Consider the following 22150-nt stretch of genomic DNA (forward strand, 5'->3'; position numbering starts at 1 on the left):
GTGCAACTCGTTTACCGTTAGATGGCGTTGAACAATGACTTTTGACAAGTAAACAAAACCGAATGTTAATTTCGAGAACTTCGATTAGTGAAAAAAACACCGAAAAACATGACGTCGGAAGAAAGTGGAAAGATTCTACAGTTTTTGCCATTTAGCTCTGTTGTATCAAGTTCGTTCTGGCACAAACTAACGCAGATGAAAATTGATGTTTATGCTTTGAGTGATGAACCAGTGGATATTACCGGCTACTATACCAATCAGTCTGCATCATCGAGACTTCCAGCTTGTTTAAACGTTGATTACTCATCCTTCGAAAAGTAAAAATAATTACTTTATGTTACAAGATGCTGGTCAAATTTTACCGTTCTTCTATAGCCACCATGAATCTGTAGTGGGAAGCAATGGGATTCTCTGTCAAGGACTTCTGCAAAATACAAACACCCTTGAGGCTTTTAAAGATATCAACAAACAAGCAGCCATTAATAAATGTGGCGAACAAATCTGGAGTGATATATTGAGTGGAGCAGCCCTATTGAATCCTAGTCTTCTTTCCCGTTTTCTACTGCTAACATTTGCGGTATGCTACTAAATATTATGTAAGTCTGAAACATAACAACTAACCAATTTTATCACTAGGACCTTAAAAAGTATCAATTTTACTATTGGTTTGCCTTTCCTACCTTGGTATTTCCTTCCAAAATCATCTTAAATGAAGAACCAAAAGAATTGGACAAAATATTATCAAAAGATGAGGTATAAAATCACACTCTAAGATATAACCGATGCTGAGTTCTTCTCGTATCTCTTTTAGTTACATCAGTTACAGCAAGCTTATGATCAGTACAAAGCCACTTGTGGCCAGAGTGCCTTTCTGGTGGAGAAGAATCCTGAGCTGGGTTTTAAATGCTATCCATTGAAAGAATTGGCTAATCTTAGAGATACGACGTGGGTTGTATTCTGCGATCCGTCGTCCTTGCCTACTAATCCTGGGTGGCCATTACGGAATCTTCTAGCTTTGATAGCCTATCACTACAAAGAACGTCTTGCTGGCCTTTCCGTTCTGTGCTGGCGAGATGAGGTGCGTGACGGCCAACGTCGAATTGCCTCCAGTCTCTTAATAGAAATCAAAGATGTCGTCTATCCAACTGAGAATGAAGCGAATCCAAAATGTCTTGGTTGGGAGAAGAATGAACGCGGTAAACTCGGAGCTCGTATGGTAAACCTCAGCAATTCCATGGACCCAGAACGCCTTGCGGAATCGGCGGTTGATCTCAATCTAAAATTGATGAAATGGCGTTTATTGCCCGAGTTGAATCTGGATTCTATCCAAAACACCAAATGCTTACTTCTCGGCGCCGGAACCCTGGGCTGTTATGTTGCCAGGACGTTGATGGTAAAAGAATAAAATTTGAAACCACAATCAGATTAACTCTAGATAAAAATTTCCATCAGGCATGGGGAGTCCGACATATCACATTTATCGATAACGGTCGAGTCTCTTATTCTAATCCAGTTCGCCAATCACTTTACACATTCAAAGACTGCCTAAACGGAGGTCACGCCAAAGCAGAGAGCGCTGCTAATTCGTTGCGTGAAATCTTCCCAGGAATGGTTCGCTATCAGATTTTTTGTTCTCTCTTTTGATTGGCAATATTTGATTATTATTGTTTAAGCAGATCAGCCGAGGGATCGACTTGCGCATTCCAATGCCGGGCCATTACGTCACAGATGCTGAGGAAGTCGAAAAGGACGTCAAGCAGTTGGCGGATGCTATCGAAGAGCACGACGTCGTTTTCCTATTGACGGACACGCGAGAAAGTCGTTGGCTTCCCACCATGTTGTCTGCTTATCGCGGAAAGGTTTTAAGAAAAATCAAATTCCTTCTTTCCCTTTTGTTCGTGTCTTTACAATGACGTCAACTTCATTCATCTAAAACTTTGTTTGTTTTTCTTTACAGCTGGCCATCAACGCCGCCTTGGGCTTCGACACATACTTGGTGATGCGTCATGGACAAAGAGAGCCGTGGAATCCCGGTCAAGTTCAAGTGGAAAAATCGAAAGGCGTCATGCGGGGAGCCCTGGCCGGTCGTCAGCTGGGTTGTTATTTCTGCAATGACGTTGTCGCCCCTGGGGATGTAAGTTTTTGCAGCAGGAGGGTCTCACTATCAATGACGTTTTGACGTGGAATTCTTTTCCCATTTAGTCGACCAAAGATCGAACTCTAGATCAACAATGTACAGTCACGCGACCCGGAATTTCTCTTATCGCCTCCGGTCTGGCCGTCGAATTGATGGTCTCTGTTCTCCAGCATCCTGAAGGGTTCGTTGCATATCGACACCACACATTATTCATTGGTGTGCTGTCTCGCACGCATCTGTCTAAAGATATTTGAGTAATAATATCCCTTTTTATTTTCCCTTTTCCTGCGAAGGGGTAACGCATCTGCTGAGATCTCAACTGCCGCCATGACAACCGTCCAGCAGCACCAACAGGAGCCGGACAACAAAGAAATTAGTGGCAGTCCATTGGGCGTTGTGCCTCACTCTATCCGAGGTTTTCTTCACAGACATCAGCAAGTGCTTCCGGCCACAGAAGCATTTTACAATTGCACTGCGTGTTCACCTCTCGTTATAAAACGCTACGCTGAAGAAGGATACGCCTTCCTATCGGAAGTTTTTAATAATCCAGATTGCTTGGAACAAGTGTCGGGATTAGCGGATCTTCATAAGGATATAGCATCCATCGAGGTAAAGCTGCTGTAAAAACAAAAGACTTGTACTGAACATTTAAAAATTCTTGTTTACCAAAAGGACTGGGATTATCCGGAGGAGTCAGAGGAATCGAACGACTAGAAAAATAAAAATCAAAGATTAAAACAGTATGAAATTATTCACACATTGTATTCCTCGCTAGAACTGAATGTCATCACAATGTCGTAACGAGATGTCCAGAAAAAAAGTCTCTATCGAAAATTAAATCGAAATTACAAGCCATAAAAAAGATAATTGATAGGAATTCCAACAGAAAAAGGTGGAAAAAGATCCCGTATGGAAAGAAAATCTTTTTTCACGCAAGACACACAAAAATTCACGCACACAAAAACGTAAATTGAAATACCACATCAAGTTTTAAATTTAGTAAAAAAAAAAAGAGAAATAAACTGCAAAAAAAAAGATCTAATAAATAATCAAATGGAACTGCTTTCGATTAATTAGTTATTCTTACTTGTTTTGTTCTCTAATTAACACACCCACACACGTCTCTCTCTCTCTACCGTTTAAATATGTTTCGTGATCCATCGATTGTGGAAATTGGTAGAAGTATTTTTTGTTTTGTTTTTTTGTTCCCCTGCTCCTCAAGTAAGAAGTAGTCCCTGTCTCTGGGCTGATGATGGTAGCGGAGAGCCGGGCTGCGAATCGCTATTGGCTTCTTTCTCCTTGGTCTCGCTCTGCAATTTGAGCCAAGTCTCTCCCAAGGCTTTGGCGAAATGATCATCCACTGTTGTTTTTTAAAAAAGAAACGAGATATGAAACACGAAGAACACAAAATAAATTTAATTCTTTTGTATACCAGAGAGTCCGGTGACGTTGACAGTGGAAGGCATTTTGTTTGCCGCTCCTCCATCCCGTGAGGATGAGTCATTCGTATTGGTTGAATTGGAGGTAGACGATGGCGATGACGACGCAAACAAATGAGTGTAACGCTCGCCCAGCGAGCGGCGGAAATGTTCGTCAATCACCGGATCGCACATACCTATCAGAAACAAATGAATATCGTTAAAAAAAAAAAAACACTATTATATCAGTCATGCTTTGACGTGAATTGAATGTCAACGAACTGAAAAAAAAGGGGGGACTATAAAAAATGGTGGCCTTCGGACAACAACAATAACAACAACTTCTTTTTCTTCTACATCTATTTCTTTCTCCCTCCAAAAAGGTGTTGATGATTATCGATATATACACACAGCTGGCTGGCGGGTCCATCTAAAACGGAGCACTACCCCTGGAAGATGGGAGCCAAAAGAAGGCACCCCCATGAATGAAAACCTTCCTTCTTCACATACACACAAAGAGCAAGAGACCCAGAAGAAGAAAAAGACGACCTTCATTGCTTCCAGCGATTCGATTCCGTTTTCTTCCGAGTTTTTATCAACGTTTTCCTCTTTGGTTGCTTTTTTTCTTATCAACTATTGTTGTACGGTATAGCAATACATTTTCCGTTTTTTTTTTTTTTAAGTAAGAAGAAAAAGGGTAGGATTTCTTGGCCTTTACCTGTGTGCTATTCCTCCACCCCATCAACACTTTCCGAAAGGTAAAAAAAAAAAGAGGAAGAATATATCGATCGGCCTTGAGGGGATGATGTCGGGGGGTTCTTTTCTCGCTCTGCAACGCAGAAATGGTAAACAGCCGCGCGGGACTTTTGACCCCTTTTAAGAGAAAAAAAAGGGGGAAAAAAGAGTCCGCACTCCACCTTTTCATTTTTTTTTTAAAGGAAAACTCCTCCCAATCAGCAATTAGTTCGAAAAAAAGGGCCTTTTTGTTTCCCTTTTTCTGCACTTGTATTGTTTCTTCATTTTTGAAACAGTCCATGCTCCGATATAGTAAGTTACGGATAGACCAAATATAAAAGTGCGACCATGCGCAATGATCCGAAGAAGAGGATTCACACAAAGAAAGAAAATTAGACGGTGTGCATATCTATCTTCTTCCTACAGCTGGGGCATACACGCGGGGTAGGTAACACACATTGTCTTCGTGATTCCCCCCCACCAACCACCCCATGGGTCCACCTGTATGACCTCGCCAGAGGCATAGCCTTTATTTTATTTTTTTTAAATACATACACACCTTCCTCCTCCTCTTTCTTTCCCAAGTGGCGCCACTGAACTAGAGGAAAGACAGAGAGAGGGGGAGAAGAATATCTTGTAACCGTCTGTGCCCGCGCCCTACTCCTCCTTCCCATCTCTTCTTCCAGGTAATTAAAAGTTTCACCTTCCGAGACGAGCTTTTCCTCACCCCCTCCACCCTCCCTACCATATATCGCCAAAGAAAGGAAAAAGACCCTCTTCTTTTGTTTCAACAAAGGACTAGAGCACAAACCTGAGGAAATGATTTCGCGGCGTTGAGGAGCACCGAGTCTCTCGCCGTCAGCTGCTGGACGGGAACGGGGAGGTGGAGATGATGATCCATTGGCTGTTATTGTCCTCGACTGAGATGCCGACGAACTGGTACTGCCACACGGACTGGGACAGCTGGGAGCCGGACTGGATCTTAAACTGGAAGCGCAAGTAATGACCGATGGACGTGGTCCTGAAGCACTTCCATAATCCGGAGGACTTGGATACCTCAAAGGATATGATGGTGGGATGCCGACGCCAGACGACGATCCAGCTGCCGGATAAGGTGGAGGTGAAGCTCGACGTCCGGTGCTCATATCCAATGGTCTGTCCACTTCATCCGCCGGTTCCATCGCAACTGGAACTCTCCTTTAAACAAAAACAAATGGATTAAGATAACGTCACAATAATATTTAGGTATTTGGCATATTTACTCTTTGCGAGCCCTGGCGGCCGTCGAGAGCAGTTCATGGTGGCGTTCGTGACGTCGGCGTTCTTTCTTCGTTCGCGTCGGTAGCTCCTTGCTACTACTACCCCCTTCATTATCAGCACCGGCTCGATTCGATGTTAAATCTCGATCATCTAGTCCATGAAATGAAACATTTAAATATTAACTACTAAATCATTTGGGTTGACCTGGCAAGAAAAAAAAAATATTTATTCGACTACCATCGCTGTCAGACCACGGTTGCCACAAGGGCTTTGGCCTGACTGGTGCAGCATTGGGGGGTTCATGAGGAGGAGGAACTCTCTGTTGACTGGGCTCGTGGTGGCTGGCCATCGGCCCGCCGTTCGCCCAGAAAAACAACACAATTGAAACTGATGTATCACTACGATCTCAAATAGGACAAAAACGAGATGAATGGGACTCGAATTGAGTTGTGAAATGAAATTGTCTGGCCACTTTAACAGAGGAAAACAATCCAGCGAAAAGTCACGCATTGAAATCGTCACGGTTTCAAATTTGCATGCTAGTGATGTTGTTGCACACAATCTTTGTTACTTGCTTCGTTTAGAGAATCCACGTCATGTCACACAAGAGGCAGGCCATAAACTTGTCAAACACATGAATAAATCGTTAAACGAAAAAAAATAAATCCAATTCGAAAATGGCTTCGAAAAAGCGCGTCAGGTGCACCAAAACATAGGAACAAAAGGCACACAGGAGGCAGTTGCACAGAAGCCACTCAGTATAGTTTTCCGGGTCAAGTTGAATGCGTGTAAGCGACGTCACGACTACAAACACAGAGAATAACACACTACACTGAACGATGAGGAGGTTGAGGTGTAAGAGAAGAGAGGAAAAGGCGCGGGCCGTCTCACAAGGCGCCGCATCTCGAATGCCTGCGTTTTCGATAGTGGGGCAGCACGAAATGCAGAAGAAAAAAAAAGGAAGAATCCAAAACGTAGACACTAGCGCCACCGCTTGCATGAAAGCTTTCGGAGAAGAAACACAAACCACGCGGTTGGCACACCACAGGTACGCCACCTGTCCTCCTCCCCCTTTCTTCCCTCTCCCCTCTTCTCTTCCCCTACTCTACCCATTTTTTTTTTCGACAGTGGTAGAGAAAAAAAAAATGATAATAATAATAATGTGAACGCAAATAGGTTTTCAAGTTCTTCCCGTTTTCTCTCTGTGGAAATGATTAAAAAAAAGAAATTCAACTCAATGGTTTCGACCAAAGTTGATTGTTTTAAACTAGGACTACTAATCTAGCGTTAATAGTTAGCTTTTCATCAGTCATTTGAAGGCCACGTGATTGTGTGGTTCAACAGGTGGCTGCCGACCGAATCGACGTAACGACCATTATGCCGTTGCGTTTCTTTTTCTTTGTCAGTTTCCCATCTTTCTTTTCCTCCAAATTACGTTTCTTTCGTTTCTGACTCATCCGAAATTAGCTTTCCAAGAAAAAGAGAGAATAACCTCATGACGCAGGAAATGACAACAGTAGCAAACTCAAGAAAACTGCTATAAGCCGACTTCTTTTCTGTGGTCGTTTTTTTTGTTTAAAGCGAAACGTTTCCACGAGAAACCACATCACGAAATCATCCACAAAGAAAAGGCATTTCCTTTTTGGAAAAGGAAAAAAAAGTAATTGATTTCTTTTGAAATTGGTCTCATATCAGTGTGTGGCTTGAGGTCTACCATTCGTCTTTTTCAGTTAATTTTGAAAAATATCTAGACCTAATATCAGTGTCGGTGAGTTCCCCTAAACCTTTCGAAGGATTCTTCTTCTTTTATCTGTTAGCTTGACGTCATCAGAAAGACGAGGGGGGATAACAAAATGTCTGCCTGTATTCTACTACTTGTTCGACTACGTATACTACTGTAGTATTCCTTATTCATCTTATTCGTCACAAAAGACTTCCTTTCTTTCTCACACGCTTTTCGTTCCCCCGTCTCGGTGAGTAATCGACCACCGTCAGAGCCTCGAGTCGATGCCATTAATCACGTGGAAGCCATTTTCAACGTATTTTCTCTTTTTTGAGGAAAGTTTGTTTTTGATAACTCATGCCATCTAGCGGTCGCTGTAATAGATTCTATTTTTTAGTATGCGTCACCTAGCGGTCGAAATTAGAAACCAGTGAAACTCAGGCGGTGATTTTGAATCGTTTTCTCTTTTTCGTTCCCTCTACAAAAATTGCTGTGTTATCGTGCGTGAAAAAGGGACTGCAGTCATGCCTACTCCCAAGCGGTGGCATAAAATGTGGAATGTGCACAGTAATCCTCCTGTTATAGCTTCACGCTAGAAAGCGACGATGTCAAACGGTGCCAACGTCAAGAAACAAAGAAAAAAAAGAAAAGAAAAAGAAACGCTACTTGTTTAGGGGGCCCAACATTCTTGCTCTGCTTACAAGTGACCTCAGAGGTCCTTGGAGATAATTCAATTAAAGTTTCTTTGTTCCCCTACGAAAGGGACATTCGTTGGAGCAGGAGACTAAAGGAACGAGGGGAATAAGAGGAGGAAACGGAAACTGGGATTCATTAAATAAAGTGTAAGATGAAACCGGATCGTTCCATACGAGGAGACCCAACAAATTTACACGCGAGTGGTAGTTTGTTAGCGAGGGGAAAAGAATGCTGTTATAAAACTGCGGCATGGATGCCTCATCCGGCCGGCTGTTTCTCTCTCAACAGCTTTTTCCGTTCACAATTGGTGTAAAAAGAAAACATATTCCGTATTCTATAGAGTACGCATGCGTATAGCCAGTGTGGGATTTTTTTAATAGTCTCTAAATAGTCGTCAACATATGGATAGGCGGGCAGATGGGCAAGCACACAAGGACGACAGTGGGGGGCTTTTGCTGTGATGAAGGCTATAGGATACGTAGAGGGGGAAAAACCGAAGGGGACAGTGGAAACAAAAGGGGAGCATAAAAAAACTGGGCCGGTCGATATTTTCGTATAACCCAAGTAACCAGCAGCTGGGCCACTACCCCCTACAGCCTTACGATCCAGACGGATGCAGTCGACATATAAAATATATATATAAAAAAAGGGGGGCATTGAGGAGCAAAAAAATTACAGGGAGAACTCTTGTTATGTATCAGAAAATTTGTGATTTGGGACGTTGTTTGATAGTACAACGCCATCGCATTCCTTAGTACTACACACTCGGTGTTGAAGTGTGTGTGGTGTGTTGAAAAAAGAAAAAAAAGTGACTTTCTTTATGGCTGGAGGGCACGGAACGCGCGCCACCAACCCAATAACATTGACATTCCTGACATTTTGTTCCGCCGTGAGCGCACACAAAAAAAAAGAAAGAAAGAAGAACTTCTCTTCATCACAGAGTGAAAAGGAGATCTTTTCTTTTTCGTTGGGTGGGTAGTACCTGGTTTGACTGCATTCCAATCATCAAACTCGATTGAAAAATTAAGCGATTGCGTTGACTCCCATCAGGGGCAAAAGAATAACAAACCAAATACATCGATGGGATTCAAAAGACAATCGTTTAGTATCAATAAAAATGTTTACCTTTCTGTTTAGATGATCTATGAAGTTGGTCGTGAATAAGCGTCGCCGCTCTTGATAGCACATCCAACGGCGTCTCCATAACGTCGTCGACTGTTGTACGGGGCGTCTAAAAATTTCGGGGTACTCACGACGCGCGCGCAAACAGAGGGTCTCAATCGATTCTTTTTCCGTAGAGTTGCAACAACAACAACAACAATAACAACAAAATCAATGAAAGCACACACACAGAGCACACAACCTCCGACAGATGAACACGAGAAGCTGCTTTATAGACACACTAAGAATGTAATCTCTCCGACTAACTCGGCAATCTGCACACGAATGAGAAAGTCAACTGTGTGCGGTGTAGTGTACTACACTCTGCTCAGGAATTCCACAGAGAGAGCGAGAGAGCCCTTTTGACTTAGTTTTTTTTTTTTTTTTTTTTTTTTTTTGTCAGCTGGGAGCAGACAGCAGCACAGGAGAGTCGCCCGGCTAAAAGACAGAGAGGCTAAGAACCGGCCAGGAATTTTTTCTCATTTGGTACCGCCTTCTTTCCCCTCTTGGTGCATTTTCACACACACTTGGGACCACTCCCACTGTACACACGCTCCCGGGGTCTTTTTGCTTTTCTTGGGGGGATAGATAGGAAAAAAAAAACAAAAATTTAACAGCTGATTGTGTGTTTGTGTCACGAAATAGTTGAGTCGACGCTACTGCCCTCTCTGATTCTCAAGGCACTTATAGAACAGCACACGAGACTCACGCATTCACACAGTCCACAAAATATACGATGGACGCATTCCATAGTCGGCATGAATGTGCTATGGTGTGGTTCACTTAAAAAGGAATCTTAACAGAACATAGCCGAAGGGTTTGTTTTTTTTAAGGCCGAAAATAAAGATGATCGATCAACGCCCACTTCTTTTTTGTTACCTCTTTAATAACTCTTTTTTTTTTCTTCTCCATTTTCAATTTCTTACGGCTCAGTAGCGCCGTCTGCTACGCTGTACCTATTCCGATGAGTCTACTTGAACGCCATCACGCGGTTGGAATGTCAACACGTGACTCCCACTTTTTTCCTTGTCTACTTTTGTAACTGTTTCCCTATTGGTTGGCGCTTTCGGCACGCTCCGCCTTCGCCATTTTTCCCAACAACTTTTTTCGTTCCTTTAGGAAAAACAAAAAAAGAAAAACGACATTCTTTCGCATCACACATCAGAAAACAGGCAGGGCCTCCCGTTATACTTTACTTGTTACTACACCACAGAGTTAGAGATCGTGAAAGAATCCCTTATTCGACTTGTGTCTGACAAGAAGGCCATACAGTTCACGCTTTCTCTCTTTCTCAACAACACGGCTGGCCTTTTGTTGTGTATATCACGACATGGGTCACGATCATTTCCAACCTACCACCACCGCATCAGAGCCAAGCCCGTGGGAATCACAAATACATGAGCCAAAAGAAATTCAACATTCCTTTCGAAAAACCCCCAGATGGAAAACGAAACTCTAAACAAACGATTTACTTTTTTTTTCGTTGTTTTCTTTCTTTAAAGAAAAACTCGTTGAATGCCGACCATCAGCTGATAGCGACCCGTCATCTTGTTGATTGGAGTGGTTCCAGGAGATAAGCCAATGCTGATTCACTAACGAAAAAAAAAAAAGCAAACAAAAAGTTACCATTACAACCAAATATTTTGGCACGTCTGCGTCTTCCACATTAACATCATACATGAATATAAGAACGGAGACGAAGAAAGTCAGTACAGATAAACAAGTGGATCAGGGCAGCAGCAGGTTGACATCAACAATTCAACGTCCTACGCATACAACAAAAAAACAAAAATGGCGACTGTAGGCCGATCGATTTTTCGATTGCGCCACTACGACTGCGTCGGTTTTGACATGGTACAAACATTAATAATCATTCCAATTCAAATTGTTGCCAACAAGAGATTGATTGGCTTGTTTTACAGGACCATACCTTGTGTCGTTACAGACTCGGAGCAGTTTTCGAAATGGTATGCAATAGCCGTGAATTTTCTAGTGTTTATTTGATAATTGATTCATTGCAGGAATATCAAGCTTTGGCAAAGTATTTGATCGAGCAAAAAGGATACGATGTTCGTCTTCGGAGACCTCTGGCGGAAGATGGTGATTTCTTGCACAAAGGTCTCGTTATGGATGTTGATTTGGGCAACTTTGTCAAGTTGTCAGCCAAGGGCCAAGTCCTACGAGCAAGTCATGGGACAAAGCCAATGACAGCCGCCGAAATAACCAGCCATTACGGTCCGCTCCGTTCCAATGAATTTCTCAGGCAAATGGCAGCTGATCCTATCGAAGCTACTGAAGGACCACTTCATCGAAAGTATCGGCCATTCAAAGATTACTTCGATCTACCAGCGGCCCTCGTGTGTGCCCGCATCGTAGACCTACTCGACTACGCCAACGGTAATAAACCTCTAGAGAAGTATACCTTCTGGCGCGACGTCCTCTGTGGGCTGGTGGAAATGTTTAGCAGGTATTCTGCTTTTAATAATGTAAATTCAATTTCAACTCTCATTATTTTATGGAAGGGATAATTTGAAGTTGAACACTGGAGGCTATTACCCTAAAATTAAACGTCATCCGGAATTATATTTGCAGCCGTGTGGAGAACGACTCAAAAAATGGTTGACAGAGTTGAAAAAAGAAAAGGTGACTTTTCTCATCAGCGGATCTGATCCGGAGTATGTCCAGTGGGTGGCCAGTTATTGCCTAGGAACTGAGTGGCGCAACTATTTCGATTACATCGTTTGCGCTAGCAAGAAACCTGGATTCTTTAGCGGGCAGAGACCGTTTCAGCGATGGAATTACACGAATTCATCAGGTGTTGAAGACGAAGAAATCCAACTGGACGAAGTATTACCAGCCAATTCAAAGACGATTTACCTGCGAGGCAACTGGACTCAATTGAAATCTTCCATGTCTTGGTGCTGTGGCGTAGATCATCCGAAATTTCTCTACTTTGGGGACCATCTCATACAGGACGTCCTAGCCGCCGATATCAGTCGCTTGGATGTTGTGGCAATGGTGGAGGAACTAGCAGCAGAAAGCCATCCGCAAAAGGGTCCACCAATCGATGGCCTGACTTCTTATAAAAGGTGGGGCTCATTCTTCTACGAAGGAGGTTTTGCCGAAATCAATAAGCAGCAGACCAGTGCTGATCCTTTCGAAAAAATGAACACACTGTGGAGCAATTTGGTCAGAAAACATGCCCGCCTCTGCGTAGCTTACATAGAAACAATCTCTGATTACCCATCAAACCATGAATTTGTCACCATTCAAAATGGTCAGAACTCAGATAAATTCCTGGGATTTCTTCCCAGTCTTCCAACTTGTTTATTATAACATAATGTTGTACGTAATGTTTGCGTCGGAGTACCTGTCTGCAGTGCGTGTGAACCAATTCCTGTAGCGCAATCGAGTGGAACATGAATACAATCTCTTTTTTGAGCGTCTGTGCGTGTACAGAAACTCAGCAGCCGTTTAAAGATGGACACCTAAAAAAAATGTTAAATTCATGCGATTATTTCTCTCTACCCTGCCATCCCTTTTCTTCCGTTTCAAAGAAAATTCCAGTGATAACGAGTCTCAGCTTTAGTCGAGTCGTGATTGAGACTTCGTGATGAATTACTCATGCAACGTCTGCTTTCAGCAGTTTTCTCCCAAGTAAGGCAATAATCCACGTCGTCATAAGAACTCGGTTGGTGGTTCTCTTTGGAATTTTTCGACGTGACTCATTTCTCATTACGTATCACAGATGGCGATAAGATTTACCAAAGAATACATTAATTTTACTTAGTTATTTGAAGGGCCGTGTACAAGGCATACGTAAGTAAAGTAAATTTTTGAACAGATCAACATTAAAATTGTTTCTTTTTTACCCATTTGTCCAAGCGAGGAGCAGCAGAACGCAGTATCCGTTATGGCCGTTAAAGCTGTCGTGCAGCATGTATCCCTCTTTGAAAATCAAATTCTAGCTGGGAGGGCTGATGTTCGTCGTTTACCATAAGGCTGGCATCGTTACATCTCGGTCAATTTTTCCGCAGGCCAATACTAAATACATATAACTATTTTAGCAACGAAGAACCAATTCTGTGATGAGGCAAAACGTCATAATAAACCAAAACAGTGAACTAACGAAGACAGAAAGTTGCCAAAAACAATCTATAACGAGTAGAGTAAGACATGCGAAGTGGTTTCCTTTACAGAGTTGATATTTTGGTTACATTTCGTCAAAGTCCTCCACTTGAACCAACTTCATGCGAGCCATGCAAACTACTTTAATGTCATTACAGAACAAAATCACAAATTTAAAAGTTGCACGCCATCTATACTGAGTTGTACGAATGAAATGATAATTGAACAGCTGATCTGTCAAAGTCATTTGCAAACAGAAAAGATTAGTCATCTACCTTCTTCATTACCGTATATTTGATTGATTACCGTATTTGGCGAGAATACCAAAAGCGGATATTGTTTCTACTAGTGATACTTCTAAAAAAGTGTTCTCGCTGCGTGTGTGGAAATGGCTAATAGTAATTTTGGCACGTCGTCCTACCAAGCCGGCCGTGAAGGCGATTTCTCAAAATTGTCTCAACAAATTGGAACAAACATTCAAAAAATTTCTCAGAATGGTAAATACTACCTACAATTCCTGGTGTGTAAAAAGAAAGGTTTGTTTAACAGTTTTTGTTTCCATTTTTCAACTCTCCTCAGCATCATCTATGCAACGGATAGTTGTTCAACTGGGTACTCCAGCTGACAACCAACAACTTAGAAACCAATTGTAAGCAAAAATATTTTTACTAATAAAGAAATTACTTATACATACCTATTCAGACATCAGATTCAACACTATACTGGGCAGTTGGCCAAAGACACTAGCAAATCATTGAAAGATTTGGGCGCTATTTCCTTACAATCAACAGAGCAGGCATTTATATTATTACATATTATTCAATCTTTATAAAAAAATATAACTTTTAACACTAGAGAGTATTGAAACTTCAACGAGAAAGGCTTCTAAATGACTTTACAGCTGCCCTTAACAGCTTTCAGAGCCTGCAGCGTGAAGCTGCTCAACGAGAAAAAGATGAGGTACATTGAAATAAAATTAATGTAAAGAATTAGTTTCAATACCTATTGCACAATTTATTTGATCAGGTCAAACGAGTCCGTACTGCGTCGGTTCTCAGCCCTCCTGATAGTTCAAAGGAAGCCTTAGTTGTCCTTGATGAGACTCAATCGCAATCTTTTCAGTCATCACAGCAACGCCAGATGCAAATGCAAGAAGAAGAGGTCGATGTTCAAGCGCTTGTGGAACGCGAAAGAGCCATTCGCCAGTTAGAGGTATAATTTAGAATTCAAATGATTAGTTGCATTATTTTCATTGTTATCGTTTTTTATACAGTCCGATATCGTTGACGTCAACACCATCTTCAAAGAATTAGCTACCATGGTTCATGAACAAGGAGAAATGGTTGATAGTATTGAAGCTAATGTGGAAACAGCCCAAATGCGTGTGGAAGAAGGCACCAACCAATTGTCCACTGCTGCTTCATACCAAGTAATCTATCTAAGATGTCATTTTAAAAGAAAAAACATTAAAAAATATTGTCTGTTTTGTTTTTTAGACAAAAATACGGCGAAGAAAATGTTTCATAGCTATTATAGCGGCTGTTGTGGCGATCATTATTATCGGTATAATCATCTGGCAGTCGCGTTGATTCAAGCAACTTCACATTACTCTTTATTTCATTTCCCGGATCAATATTACAATCATTTATACATTACGGGTGGCTCTCGTCATTCCAAAATGCTATACTTTCTTTTCCCAGTCATACGTCGGAAATCAGCTCATCTACATCTAATCCTGGATAAATGTATTATAAATCTGATTAAAAAAGGGCGACAAAAGCTATTGATGTTATTTTCGTGAAGTTCCTGCAAACGTATTATTGCTCGTAGAGTCCCTGCGAACTACTAGTAGATGCGTGGTTTGGTAGAACTGTTGCCTCTAAATTTAACGTAAAATATAGAACCCGCTGAAATAAACAGACTCATACCTGTATATCTTCCCATGTGGTTATTTTTATTCCTTTGTCGTGCAATAGAACAAAACTTCATAAGGATCTTATTAAACTTAATTTACGGCGGACATTGGTTATCAGGGAATCAATTCCCGAAATTACCAAAAAAAAATAAAATAAAATAAACGAGGCGCTGACCAAGTTTGAGAAGAAAAATATCATAATTTGGGGTGTTGGAAACTCACAATGTAGGTCACTAGTGAAAGGCCAAACGCTAGTCCAGTGTCTAAGTTGTTTCATCAATAATCGTATCCAGATTACAATATTGATCGTCTAAAATAAAAATAGTGGCATTAAGTCTACAGCCCTGCTTACACCCCTACAGAAAACCCGACGAAAAGTACAACGATCGGCAAACCATGGATTCAGATTCAATTCCTGTTAGTTTTGCTCAACTGGAGAAAGATCTTATTTCTGCTCTTGAAAGTGATGCTCGAAATCAAGTGGAAAATGATGCAAAACTGAGAGCCATCTCCCAAAGAGTTTCATATGATGAATTCAGGTGAATTTTTTACTGAATTTACAGCTAAATGGCACATTAATATAGCCAATCTTAAAGTTCTTCTATTGAACCACCCAGAGACATTGTGCATGGAGCTCATCTAAAACCAATTGCAAGCAGCTCACATCCCTATAGCAAAACCCAGAAGGGAAGAATATGGAACAATATAGCCCTGGCAAAGAAAAGCCAAGAACTGGAATCGAGTGAAGCCAGGAAATCAATGTTGATCCCAGCAAATAACTTTGGCCTTAACCAACTGCCAATTTCTGCTCAATTTTTGAATTCCTGGCAACAATCAGACAAAAAGTCCAGACTTCTAATTTTGTACAAAATAGGTCCTACAGGTTTGAATAACATATTTACGATTGACATGCCAACAGCTCTGCTGGGAGAAATCTTTGAAGCTCTCTTATGCTTTAACAATCCCATAACAGATGTAGTAGCAGTGATCAAGCTTATGGAGGCTTTGACAAAAATTAAGAGATTTAACCTAATCGTGCATTTTCTCAATGCCTCTGAAAGAGCAATTTGCCAACAACTGATCCATAAGCTCCTGTCTAGTCTTGTTCAAAGAGAACAAGATCTTGCAGAAGCAGGGATTACTGAATGGACTATTCAAGAACTAGGCAAAAGATTTTTAGTGAAACTATAAAAGAATGGCCTGCCCCTTGGGTAGGCTTGTTCCTTTAACTGCTGATTTCCAAAGATGTTTGCAAAGAGAAAGCCAAAATATTTCTCATGCTCAAAAGTATCTAGAAAAATCTTTCTTCTAATCACCAGGAAGTCCCGAGAATTTACTCACCACACAATTCCATAGAGCAGTAAATCTGGTTGTTGTTAATAAGTGTTGATTTCAATTCAGTTATTTCCGTGTCACATTTTTAGATCCACCCTGGTGGTCTAGCACTTACTATCAGTTTGAATGAGTTTGCTTTTTACATACTTGTTTATCATTGGTTGTCCACCAATGCCAATTATACTACTACTATTTCTTACAGCCTGCTAAATATAATAAAATACAAAAAAAAAAAAAAAGGAAAAAAGGAAAAGATTTTTGCTTTTATTGACAAACACCTTGGCCACACAAATATTTATCCAGAAATTAAAATAGGACAAAATGTATCTGAGAAACTGGATTTTTCACAAGCATCAGTTGCTGTTTTCTTCTCATCTTGAAAACTGGCATGGTGGGGTAGTTTGCACGGGACATGATGAATTTTGGGTGTCTTCCACTCAACACTTTTAAAAACCGTGAACTTTGAGCTGTTCTGGCTTGGCCAACCCAGTCTTTGTCAACCATTGACAGATGTTTTCTCGTTGATCTCCCTGTAGTTGGAGAACCTCACCATACTCTGGGTGTTCAACTACAGTTCCGTTGCAAGCAAATTCCTAATTTTAAAGAAAGTTATCAAGTACTCTCTCATGAATTAATTTGAGCTGTTCACATACCTTTTTGCAATGACGAACAATTTTCTTTAAATCATACTCAGCAGAAAGTCCTTGAATAGTAGTCAAGGTTTTACGACCATTACGCTGCTGAATACGGATGTGAACTAGACCATCCTGTACTGCTTCTCCCGGACCCTTATCGGCGTCGGCGAAGGGATCTACAATGGTTACTTGTTTAGCTATTTCTTCAATTGATTGTCAAGAGTTAGCAGACGCGTCAGCCATATTGTTGGGTTACAATTGCTATGGAAGCGAATTCCACTACAAGTGACCTTGCCAACATTTAAATACTCACCGAAAGTTTTCAAGTTTTGGAAGGACATGCGAAGTTTGTAAGTTTCTTCTGCCTGTGGGCAACAGAAATATGTGGCTGAAAATTAGTAAGTTTCGGGAATGGCGAAACAAGAAACAAGCAAGTTACTGCACCAGCGACGAAACGTTAACGGTATGGGAGAATTAGCTTTAGCGCTGTTGCCGTCAACTGCTACAAGCGACTGATAGCGAAGGAGTGAGGTCAAGTCGAAGCTTGTTCGAGATACATTATGGAAGGTACGGTCGTCGGCCACAAAAATTTCGTAATTTCTATTGTGCAATGATATTACGTAAATGTAATTATTCCTATTTTTAATCGTAGTACCGACGTTGAAAAACATGAAGTCAATCAATATCTCTAATCTTCACACTGACTTGCAAACGAAAAGAAAATGAAAAGCTTCGTGTTTTGGTTGTTTCAAATATTATGGCTAATTTAAACCTACATAGTTCGCTTAATATTGTTCTGAAATTATTTCACTATGAAAACTTATTGCATTATATAAGAACAATGGCAACGTTGTCAAATAACAACAAACAACATTTTTTAGTGTCGACAATAACGATTTAGGAAGTATCGTATTATTTGGTAAACATTTTGTCCTTATCGTTTCAGTTCGTCCCCTTGCAGTTTTGTCAGGTGCAAAATGCTAGAGGTATTCTTAATTTCGCGTGATAATTCAATATTTTTTTTGTAGTGCAATGTCAAAATCAGCTGTCTCAGTCCTGCAATCATTGACGGCTACATACACCGACTCGGAAGGTGAAGACGATGAACGTTCGGATAGGAAAAGGAGATCATCATCTCTCACCTCAGATGGTAACATTGAAATGGGAAAAGAACCTATTGCAACCAATGCTGCGACATCAATAGCTACTCCAGAGAGTAACAAATCTGGGACCAACACACCACAATCAGGGAGCAGCATAAGTGGTAAGTATCATGGCATACTTGCTTTAAAATAATCATGAATCATCAAGTTATCAATGTAGCTGCTGAAATTCGAAGAGTTGCTGCACGTTTGGTGTCATACAACAACGATGAGGCTATGTCAGATGAAGATGATGGGGAAGAAGATAGTAATAGCAGAGTAGAATTCCCTGTTGTGAGATCCAGCAGACCTGTAAGCCCTACCACAGAACCAATCAAACTGTTACCTGGTGAAGAACTGCTTCCTCCGGAGCCAACTGGAAAGTGCCCACCTGATCTACAGGAGAAAATAACCAGACAATATGAGAGCATGGTGCAGAAAAATGTGTCATCTTTGAATTTCCAAATTCAACAAAGAAAGCATTTTCGAAACCCCAGCATCTATGAAAAGCTGATAGACCACTTGGAAATAGAAGAAATAGGAACCAATTACCCACCTGTTTGTCTTTTATATAAATTGTTAATCAAATGGCAACCTGAACTAACAAATGTGTTTTGTTTTTCAGGCACTATATGATCCGTACCAATGGGGAGAAGAATCATATTACGAAAATCTTTCTAAAATCCAACGAGAGGAGATGGAGAAACGAGAAAAAGAGCGACGAGAAAGGACCAAAGTTGAATTTGTTTCAGGTACGGCTGCAAAGAAGACGAGTACCAGTGGTACTGATGAAGAAAAAAAGAGGAAATCCAAGTGGGATCAAACAGTGCCAATGAGCCAAAGTGCTAATCTGACGTCGGTGGCTACCGGTACAAAAATGGCTATTCCTGCTTTTGGAACATTACCTAAAAAAGCAAAACAAGTTTAATAATAGGAAATTGAATAAAGTGAGGAATTCTTCACTTTCTGTACCGTGATCCCGTATTTGTCTATTTCTCAATGTTTAATCACAAATACAATCTTGTTTCATAGACTAACGTATAGAATCCAACAGAAAAAAGGGCAACAAAGAATCGAATAGTAAGTATGCATATTTTTTTTTTCACGATATAATACAGAATTTTTTGGGGTCAGTGGAGAAATAATACTTAATACATTCAATAATTCGTGCGTACTTAGTCACCGACATCGGCGTCCTTATCACCAATTAGATACAGAATATGAAAAGCCATTGCTAGAAAGGCCGTTCCCAACAGATCACCCAATGCAGTTAAATAAGGTATCGCAGAGTTGTCTGGATCGATGGAACGGCTCCACATCCATAAAATCATTACATGGCCAATATACAGCAAGAGTAACACCTAATGAAAATACAGATTAAAAAATACATACGTGTATATAAAGATAGGAAAGAAATAATGAAAAAAGATTGCAATCAAGTACTGGGACGAAAGAAGATCATCGGAAAATATTTCAACTTACTTGAAGAAAAGCGGAAAACATGTATATCACGAAAAACACCGGAGTAAGGCTAGTATGCCCTGCTTGTAGATAATATATCGCAAGGGTGAAGATTATGTGCCCAGGAAGTACCTAGTGTATGACATAATGACGGTACTTCGTCTTTTTAAATTGATATTTTTTGAATTTCAACTTACCAGTAACAGAAGAACTCGAGCTGTTTTCGCGTGAGGACCACCCGTGCAGAACGTGGATATAGGACTGACGCAAAAAAAGGTTTTGTTGCCATCGCCCATGCCATTGATGGACGCTTCCTCAATTCGCCCACGCTGATGTAGCCAAGTTGATAACTTGCTCGCTTGAACAGCTACCAAATTGCCTCCTACACCATTAATAACAGGCTGGAAGACGGCGATCCCTTTGTAAGCCTTAACCGTGCAGTCTAATATTACACCCCCCATGCTGTAAAAAAAAAAAAAGGAATTAGAACTGGTTAAGCAAGTCTTTGCACGTTTCTTCATATTAACCTGCTGATTGCCATAGCTGCTAGAACAGGAGACCATCCGGAGTACAGGACTTCTTTGGTCAATGTGTTGGAAGAGGAGACACATACTAGCCATGGAAGCAATGCGATAAAGGCACAAAGAATACAAGGAGATATCCACCAAAGCCCAGCCTCTACATTTGCTGAAAAAGGACAGGTCTTATTGTCAAATTCAGATGCGAAACTTATATCATAAACTCACTGATTGCATTGAAAAGCAAGGTAGAAATTGTTGCCAAAAGTCCCAAAGTAGTCAAGTCACCCAAAGAGGCCGCAATAGGAGTCGCCACATCTGTTTAGATGAAAAACATTAAAACTAATAAACATCTAAGTAAAAAATCTACTTCCTACTGTCAGGATTAATCTTGAACCGATGAGAAATAATTATCACAACCACCATAATGATACCTAAAAGAATTGGAAGAGCATAATTTTTCAAGCTGAAATATTAAAAAATGATTAATATAAATACACTCACCGAGAACAAAACTTGCAAAGGAAGCTGTTAACACGGCACTTGCGCTAATTAGCAGTGCATGGTATATGTCAAAGCTACCCTCAGGAATCCAACCCATTATCACTGCAGCTATCGAGGCCAGAAAACCTACGACTATTGCCTGACACTGTTGAAAAAATATGAACACAACGTCTTTTTTCCCGAGATGTCCATAGGAATTTCAAAATAAGACACATACTTGGATGAGAGCTAAATTGCTTTTAATAAGACTCCAACGCTGATCCACTGAATCCATTAGTCCGAGATTCGCTTGAGTTGATAGCCTTGAAGCTAAGGTCATTTCAAGATTTCCTTTAAGTCCTAATAAAGCAGGTACCAAAATGAAGAGCTCTGTCACCACTTGAAATACATTCCAGTGCTAAAGGTGATAAACCAAATTTCACAAAGTGTTAATAAATGTGTTAATTGAAAATTTTTAACACCACAAAATTTACCTGAACAATGTCCAGAACAATTCCAGCTCCTACCATACCTAATCCGGCAATAAGGAATGGGAAAAATATTTGGAATGCAAGGGGCCAGAAGCCTTCTACATTCTCTTCCCCACTATAATTATTGACCAAATTTGGAATTGATGTCTTCAGCATAACTTCACATTCACTTTCTTCACTATTTCCCCAATCATCATCTTTATTGCTCTCAGGCACCAGCATTGGCTCTGTCATCTCAATGACTTCACAATTCTCTTCCTCTGTCTGAGGACCCATCTTATTTCTTTTAATTCTTTTTCTAAGATTGTTTGCAGTTTCAGAATGAACATTAGGGAGTGAACTCATGCTGACTAAGCCTTCAAATGGTCAACCTAAGATAAAATGAATTCCAGTTAAAATTAAAAAAAAAAAAACCTAGCTATGAAATACATACACATACAGAACCCATGACGGATTTTCTGACTTTTGAAATCACAATTCTCAGGTACATTACTATACTGGTGATAAATAATGATTTGCAAAAAGTAGACAAAAAACTTCAACAAAACAGAGGCAAAACGAAAGGATGGCGACAGTCAGAAGACAATTACATTGCGTGACAGAGTGTGGTGTAAACAAACACTAAAACAACTGCTGAAAAGTTACTGCTGTAACACAAACCCGTTATATCAAACACATCTAAGATTCCAGGAAATGTTGCAGATGTATTTCTGTATCAACAGGTAGCATTCCTGATATTTCACGACAAACAACTGACAGAAGCGAACAGTTAAAACGAGATTACGAACGTCACGAAGTGAACGACACATACAGCTGTTGGTTTCCCAGCAAACGTGGCAAATATAGCAGACAACGTCTAGAGGTGCGTTCACAATTTCGGTTCGTTTGCCCTAACACATTACAAATCCCTAC

At 40.6% G+C, this 22150-nt stretch overlaps 7 protein-coding genes across 10 annotated transcripts; 4 read left to right on the forward strand and 3 right to left on the reverse strand.

The window, feature by feature from the left end:
- The first annotated feature begins 26 nt into the window (after nucleotides 1–26).
- LOC130690532 (ubiquitin-like modifier-activating enzyme ATG7) lies at nucleotides 27–3004 on the forward strand. 2 transcript variants are annotated; one of them, XM_057513537.2, is made up of 10 exons: nucleotides 29–317; nucleotides 376–577; nucleotides 637–753; nucleotides 812–1393; nucleotides 1453–1611; nucleotides 1677–1859; nucleotides 1958–2134; nucleotides 2203–2318; nucleotides 2431–2746; nucleotides 2810–3004. In XM_057513537.2, the coding sequence occupies exons 1-10, from the start codon at nucleotides 109–111 to the stop codon at nucleotides 2849–2851; spliced, it is 2103 nt and encodes a 700-aa protein (XP_057369520.1). In that variant the 5' UTR covers nucleotides 29–108; the 3' UTR covers nucleotides 2852–3004. The 2 variants fall into 2 exon arrangements, with proteins under 2 accessions (XP_057369521.1, XP_057369520.1); XM_057513538.2 differs by lacking the exon at nucleotides 2810–3004 and having other exon boundaries at nucleotides 27–317; nucleotides 2203–2353; nucleotides 2431–2614.
- Nucleotides 2881–9897, reverse strand: LOC130690566 (transcription cofactor vestigial-like protein 4). Of its 3 annotated transcripts, XM_057513592.2 has the most exons (6): nucleotides 5788–6495; nucleotides 5553–5700; nucleotides 5347–5487; nucleotides 5102–5277; nucleotides 3570–3752; nucleotides 2881–3497 (listed from the first exon to the last, which is right to left on the reverse strand). In XM_057513592.2, the coding sequence occupies exons 1-6, from the start codon at nucleotides 5897–5899 to the stop codon at nucleotides 3355–3357; spliced, it is 903 nt and encodes a 300-aa protein (XP_057369575.1). In that variant the 5' UTR covers nucleotides 5900–6495; the 3' UTR covers nucleotides 2881–3354. The 3 variants fall into 3 exon arrangements, with proteins under 3 accessions (XP_057369575.1, XP_057369574.1, XP_057369573.1); XM_057513591.2 differs by lacking the exon at nucleotides 5788–6495 and adding an exon at nucleotides 9095–9897 and having other exon boundaries at nucleotides 5102–5487; XM_057513590.2 differs by having other exon boundaries at nucleotides 5102–5487; nucleotides 5788–6493.
- Nucleotides 9898–13468: 3571 nt separating this feature from the next.
- LOC130690580 (syntaxin-7-like) lies at nucleotides 13469–15191 on the forward strand. The gene is made up of 7 exons (XM_057513607.2): nucleotides 13469–13755; nucleotides 13838–13907; nucleotides 13961–14054; nucleotides 14114–14218; nucleotides 14285–14470; nucleotides 14532–14687; nucleotides 14755–15191. Exons 1-7 carry the CDS (start codon nucleotides 13647–13649, stop codon nucleotides 14845–14847), a joined length of 813 nt encoding a protein of 270 aa, XP_057369590.1. The 5' UTR covers nucleotides 13469–13646; the 3' UTR covers nucleotides 14848–15191.
- A 205-nt stretch (nucleotides 15192–15396) lies between these two features.
- LOC130690586 (coiled-coil domain-containing protein 103-like) lies at nucleotides 15397–16498 on the forward strand. Its single transcript, XM_057513613.2, has 2 exons — nucleotides 15397–15712; nucleotides 15791–16498. The coding sequence occupies exons 1-2, from the start codon at nucleotides 15570–15572 to the stop codon at nucleotides 16362–16364; spliced, it is 717 nt and encodes a 238-aa protein (XP_057369596.1). The 5' UTR covers nucleotides 15397–15569; the 3' UTR covers nucleotides 16365–16498.
- A 443-nt stretch (nucleotides 16499–16941) lies between these two features.
- LOC130690600 (eukaryotic translation initiation factor eIF1) lies at nucleotides 16942–17682 on the reverse strand. The gene is made up of 3 exons (XM_057513627.2): nucleotides 17457–17682; nucleotides 17162–17319; nucleotides 16942–17101 (listed from the first exon to the last, which is right to left on the reverse strand). The coding sequence occupies exons 1-3, from the start codon at nucleotides 17482–17484 to the stop codon at nucleotides 16955–16957; spliced, it is 333 nt and encodes a 110-aa protein (XP_057369610.1). The 5' UTR covers nucleotides 17485–17682; the 3' UTR covers nucleotides 16942–16954.
- Nucleotides 17683–18038: 356 nt separating this feature from the next.
- LOC130690570 (SAP30-binding protein-like) lies at nucleotides 18039–19322 on the forward strand. The gene is made up of 4 exons (XM_059495845.1): nucleotides 18039–18062; nucleotides 18172–18407; nucleotides 18467–18843; nucleotides 18911–19322. The coding sequence occupies exons 2-4, from the start codon at nucleotides 18176–18178 to the stop codon at nucleotides 19211–19213; spliced, it is 912 nt and encodes a 303-aa protein (XP_059351828.1). The 5' UTR covers nucleotides 18039–18062; nucleotides 18172–18175; the 3' UTR covers nucleotides 19214–19322.
- On the reverse strand, nucleotides 19249–22011 carry LOC130690547 (solute carrier family 41 member 1-like). Its single transcript, XM_057513560.2, has 10 exons — nucleotides 21672–22011; nucleotides 21242–21609; nucleotides 20986–21165; nucleotides 20769–20913; nucleotides 20642–20698; nucleotides 20493–20582; nucleotides 20274–20433; nucleotides 19944–20208; nucleotides 19768–19878; nucleotides 19249–19646 (listed from the first exon to the last, which is right to left on the reverse strand). The coding sequence occupies exons 2-10, from the start codon at nucleotides 21581–21583 to the stop codon at nucleotides 19461–19463; spliced, it is 1536 nt and encodes a 511-aa protein (XP_057369543.1). The 5' UTR covers nucleotides 21584–21609; nucleotides 21672–22011; the 3' UTR covers nucleotides 19249–19460.
- Nucleotides 22012–22150: the final 139 nt, after the last annotated feature.

Source organism: Daphnia carinata, chromosome 6 (assembly GCF_022539665.2).
Source record: "Daphnia carinata strain CSIRO-1 chromosome 6, CSIRO_AGI_Dcar_HiC_V3, whole genome shotgun sequence".
NCBI classification, from domain to species: Eukaryota; Metazoa; Arthropoda; class Branchiopoda; order Diplostraca; family Daphniidae; genus Daphnia; species Daphnia carinata.

Bases quoted from the DNA above. Each gene is read 5' to 3' on its own strand.
- LOC130690532 (XM_057513537.2), top strand. From the start codon at position 109: ATGACGTCGGAAGAAAGTGGAAAGATTCTACAGTTTTTGCCATTTAGC. The intron at 754-811 runs GTATAAAATCAC...TATCTCTTTTAG, and splicing joins AAATATTATCAAAAGATGAG to TTACATCAGTTACAGCAAGC. The intron at 1,860-1,957 runs GTTTTAAGAAAA...TTTTCTTTACAG, and splicing joins TGTCTGCTTATCGCGGAAAG to CTGGCCATCAACGCCGCCTT.
- LOC130690566 (XM_057513590.2), bottom strand. From the start codon at position 5,899: ATGGCCAGCCACCACGAGCCCAGTCAACAGAGAGTTCCTCCTCCTCAT. The intron at 5,488-5,552 runs GTAAATATGCCA...TTTTGTTTAAAG, and splicing joins GCCGCCAGGGCTCGCAAAGA to GAGAGTTCCAGTTGCGATGG. The intron at 3,753-5,101 runs GTTTGTGCTCTA...TGTTTCTGATAG, and splicing joins CCGCGAAATCATTTCCTCAG to GTATGTGCGATCCGGTGATT.
- LOC130690580 (XM_057513607.2), top strand. From the start codon at position 13,647: ATGGCTAATAGTAATTTTGGCACGTCGTCCTACCAAGCCGGCCGTGAA. The intron at 14,055-14,113 runs GCATTTATATTA...TTTTAACACTAG, and splicing joins CCTTACAATCAACAGAGCAG to AGAGTATTGAAACTTCAACG. The intron at 14,688-14,754 runs GTAATCTATCTA...TTTGTTTTTTAG, and splicing joins CCACTGCTGCTTCATACCAA to ACAAAAATACGGCGAAGAAA.
- LOC130690586 (XM_057513613.2), top strand. From the start codon at position 15,570: ATGGATTCAGATTCAATTCCTGTTAGTTTTGCTCAACTGGAGAAAGAT. The intron at 15,713-15,790 runs GTGAATTTTTTA...TGAACCACCCAG, and splicing joins GTTTCATATGATGAATTCAG to AGACATTGTGCATGGAGCTC.
- LOC130690600 (XM_057513627.2), bottom strand. From the start codon at position 17,484: ATGTCCTTCCAAAACTTGAAAACTTTCG. The intron at 17,320-17,456 runs GTGAGTATTTAA...TAACCATTGTAG, and splicing joins CCAAAACTTGAAAACTTTCG to ATCCCTTCGCCGACGCCGAT. The intron at 17,102-17,161 runs GTATGTGAACAG...CTTTAAAATTAG, and splicing joins TTGTTCGTCATTGCAAAAAG to GAATTTGCTTGCAACGGAAC.
- LOC130690570 (XM_059495845.1), top strand. From the start codon at position 18,176: ATGTCAAAATCAGCTGTCTCAGTCCTGCAATCATTGACGGCTACATAC. The intron at 18,408-18,466 runs GTAAGTATCATG...TTATCAATGTAG, and splicing joins ATCAGGGAGCAGCATAAGTG to CTGCTGAAATTCGAAGAGTT. The intron at 18,844-18,910 runs GTTTGTCTTTTA...TTTGTTTTTCAG, and splicing joins TAGGAACCAATTACCCACCT to GCACTATATGATCCGTACCA.
- LOC130690547 (XM_057513560.2), bottom strand. From the start codon at position 21,583: ATGAGTTCACTCCCTAATGTTCATTCTGAAACTGCAAACAATCTTAGA. The intron at 20,699-20,768 runs GTGAGTGTATTT...CAATTCTTTTAG, and splicing joins CTTTGCAAGTTTTGTTCTCG to GTATCATTATGGTGGTTGTG. The intron at 20,434-20,492 runs GTGAGTTTATGA...GTCCTTTTTCAG, and splicing joins CTTGCTTTTCAATGCAATCA to CAAATGTAGAGGCTGGGCTT.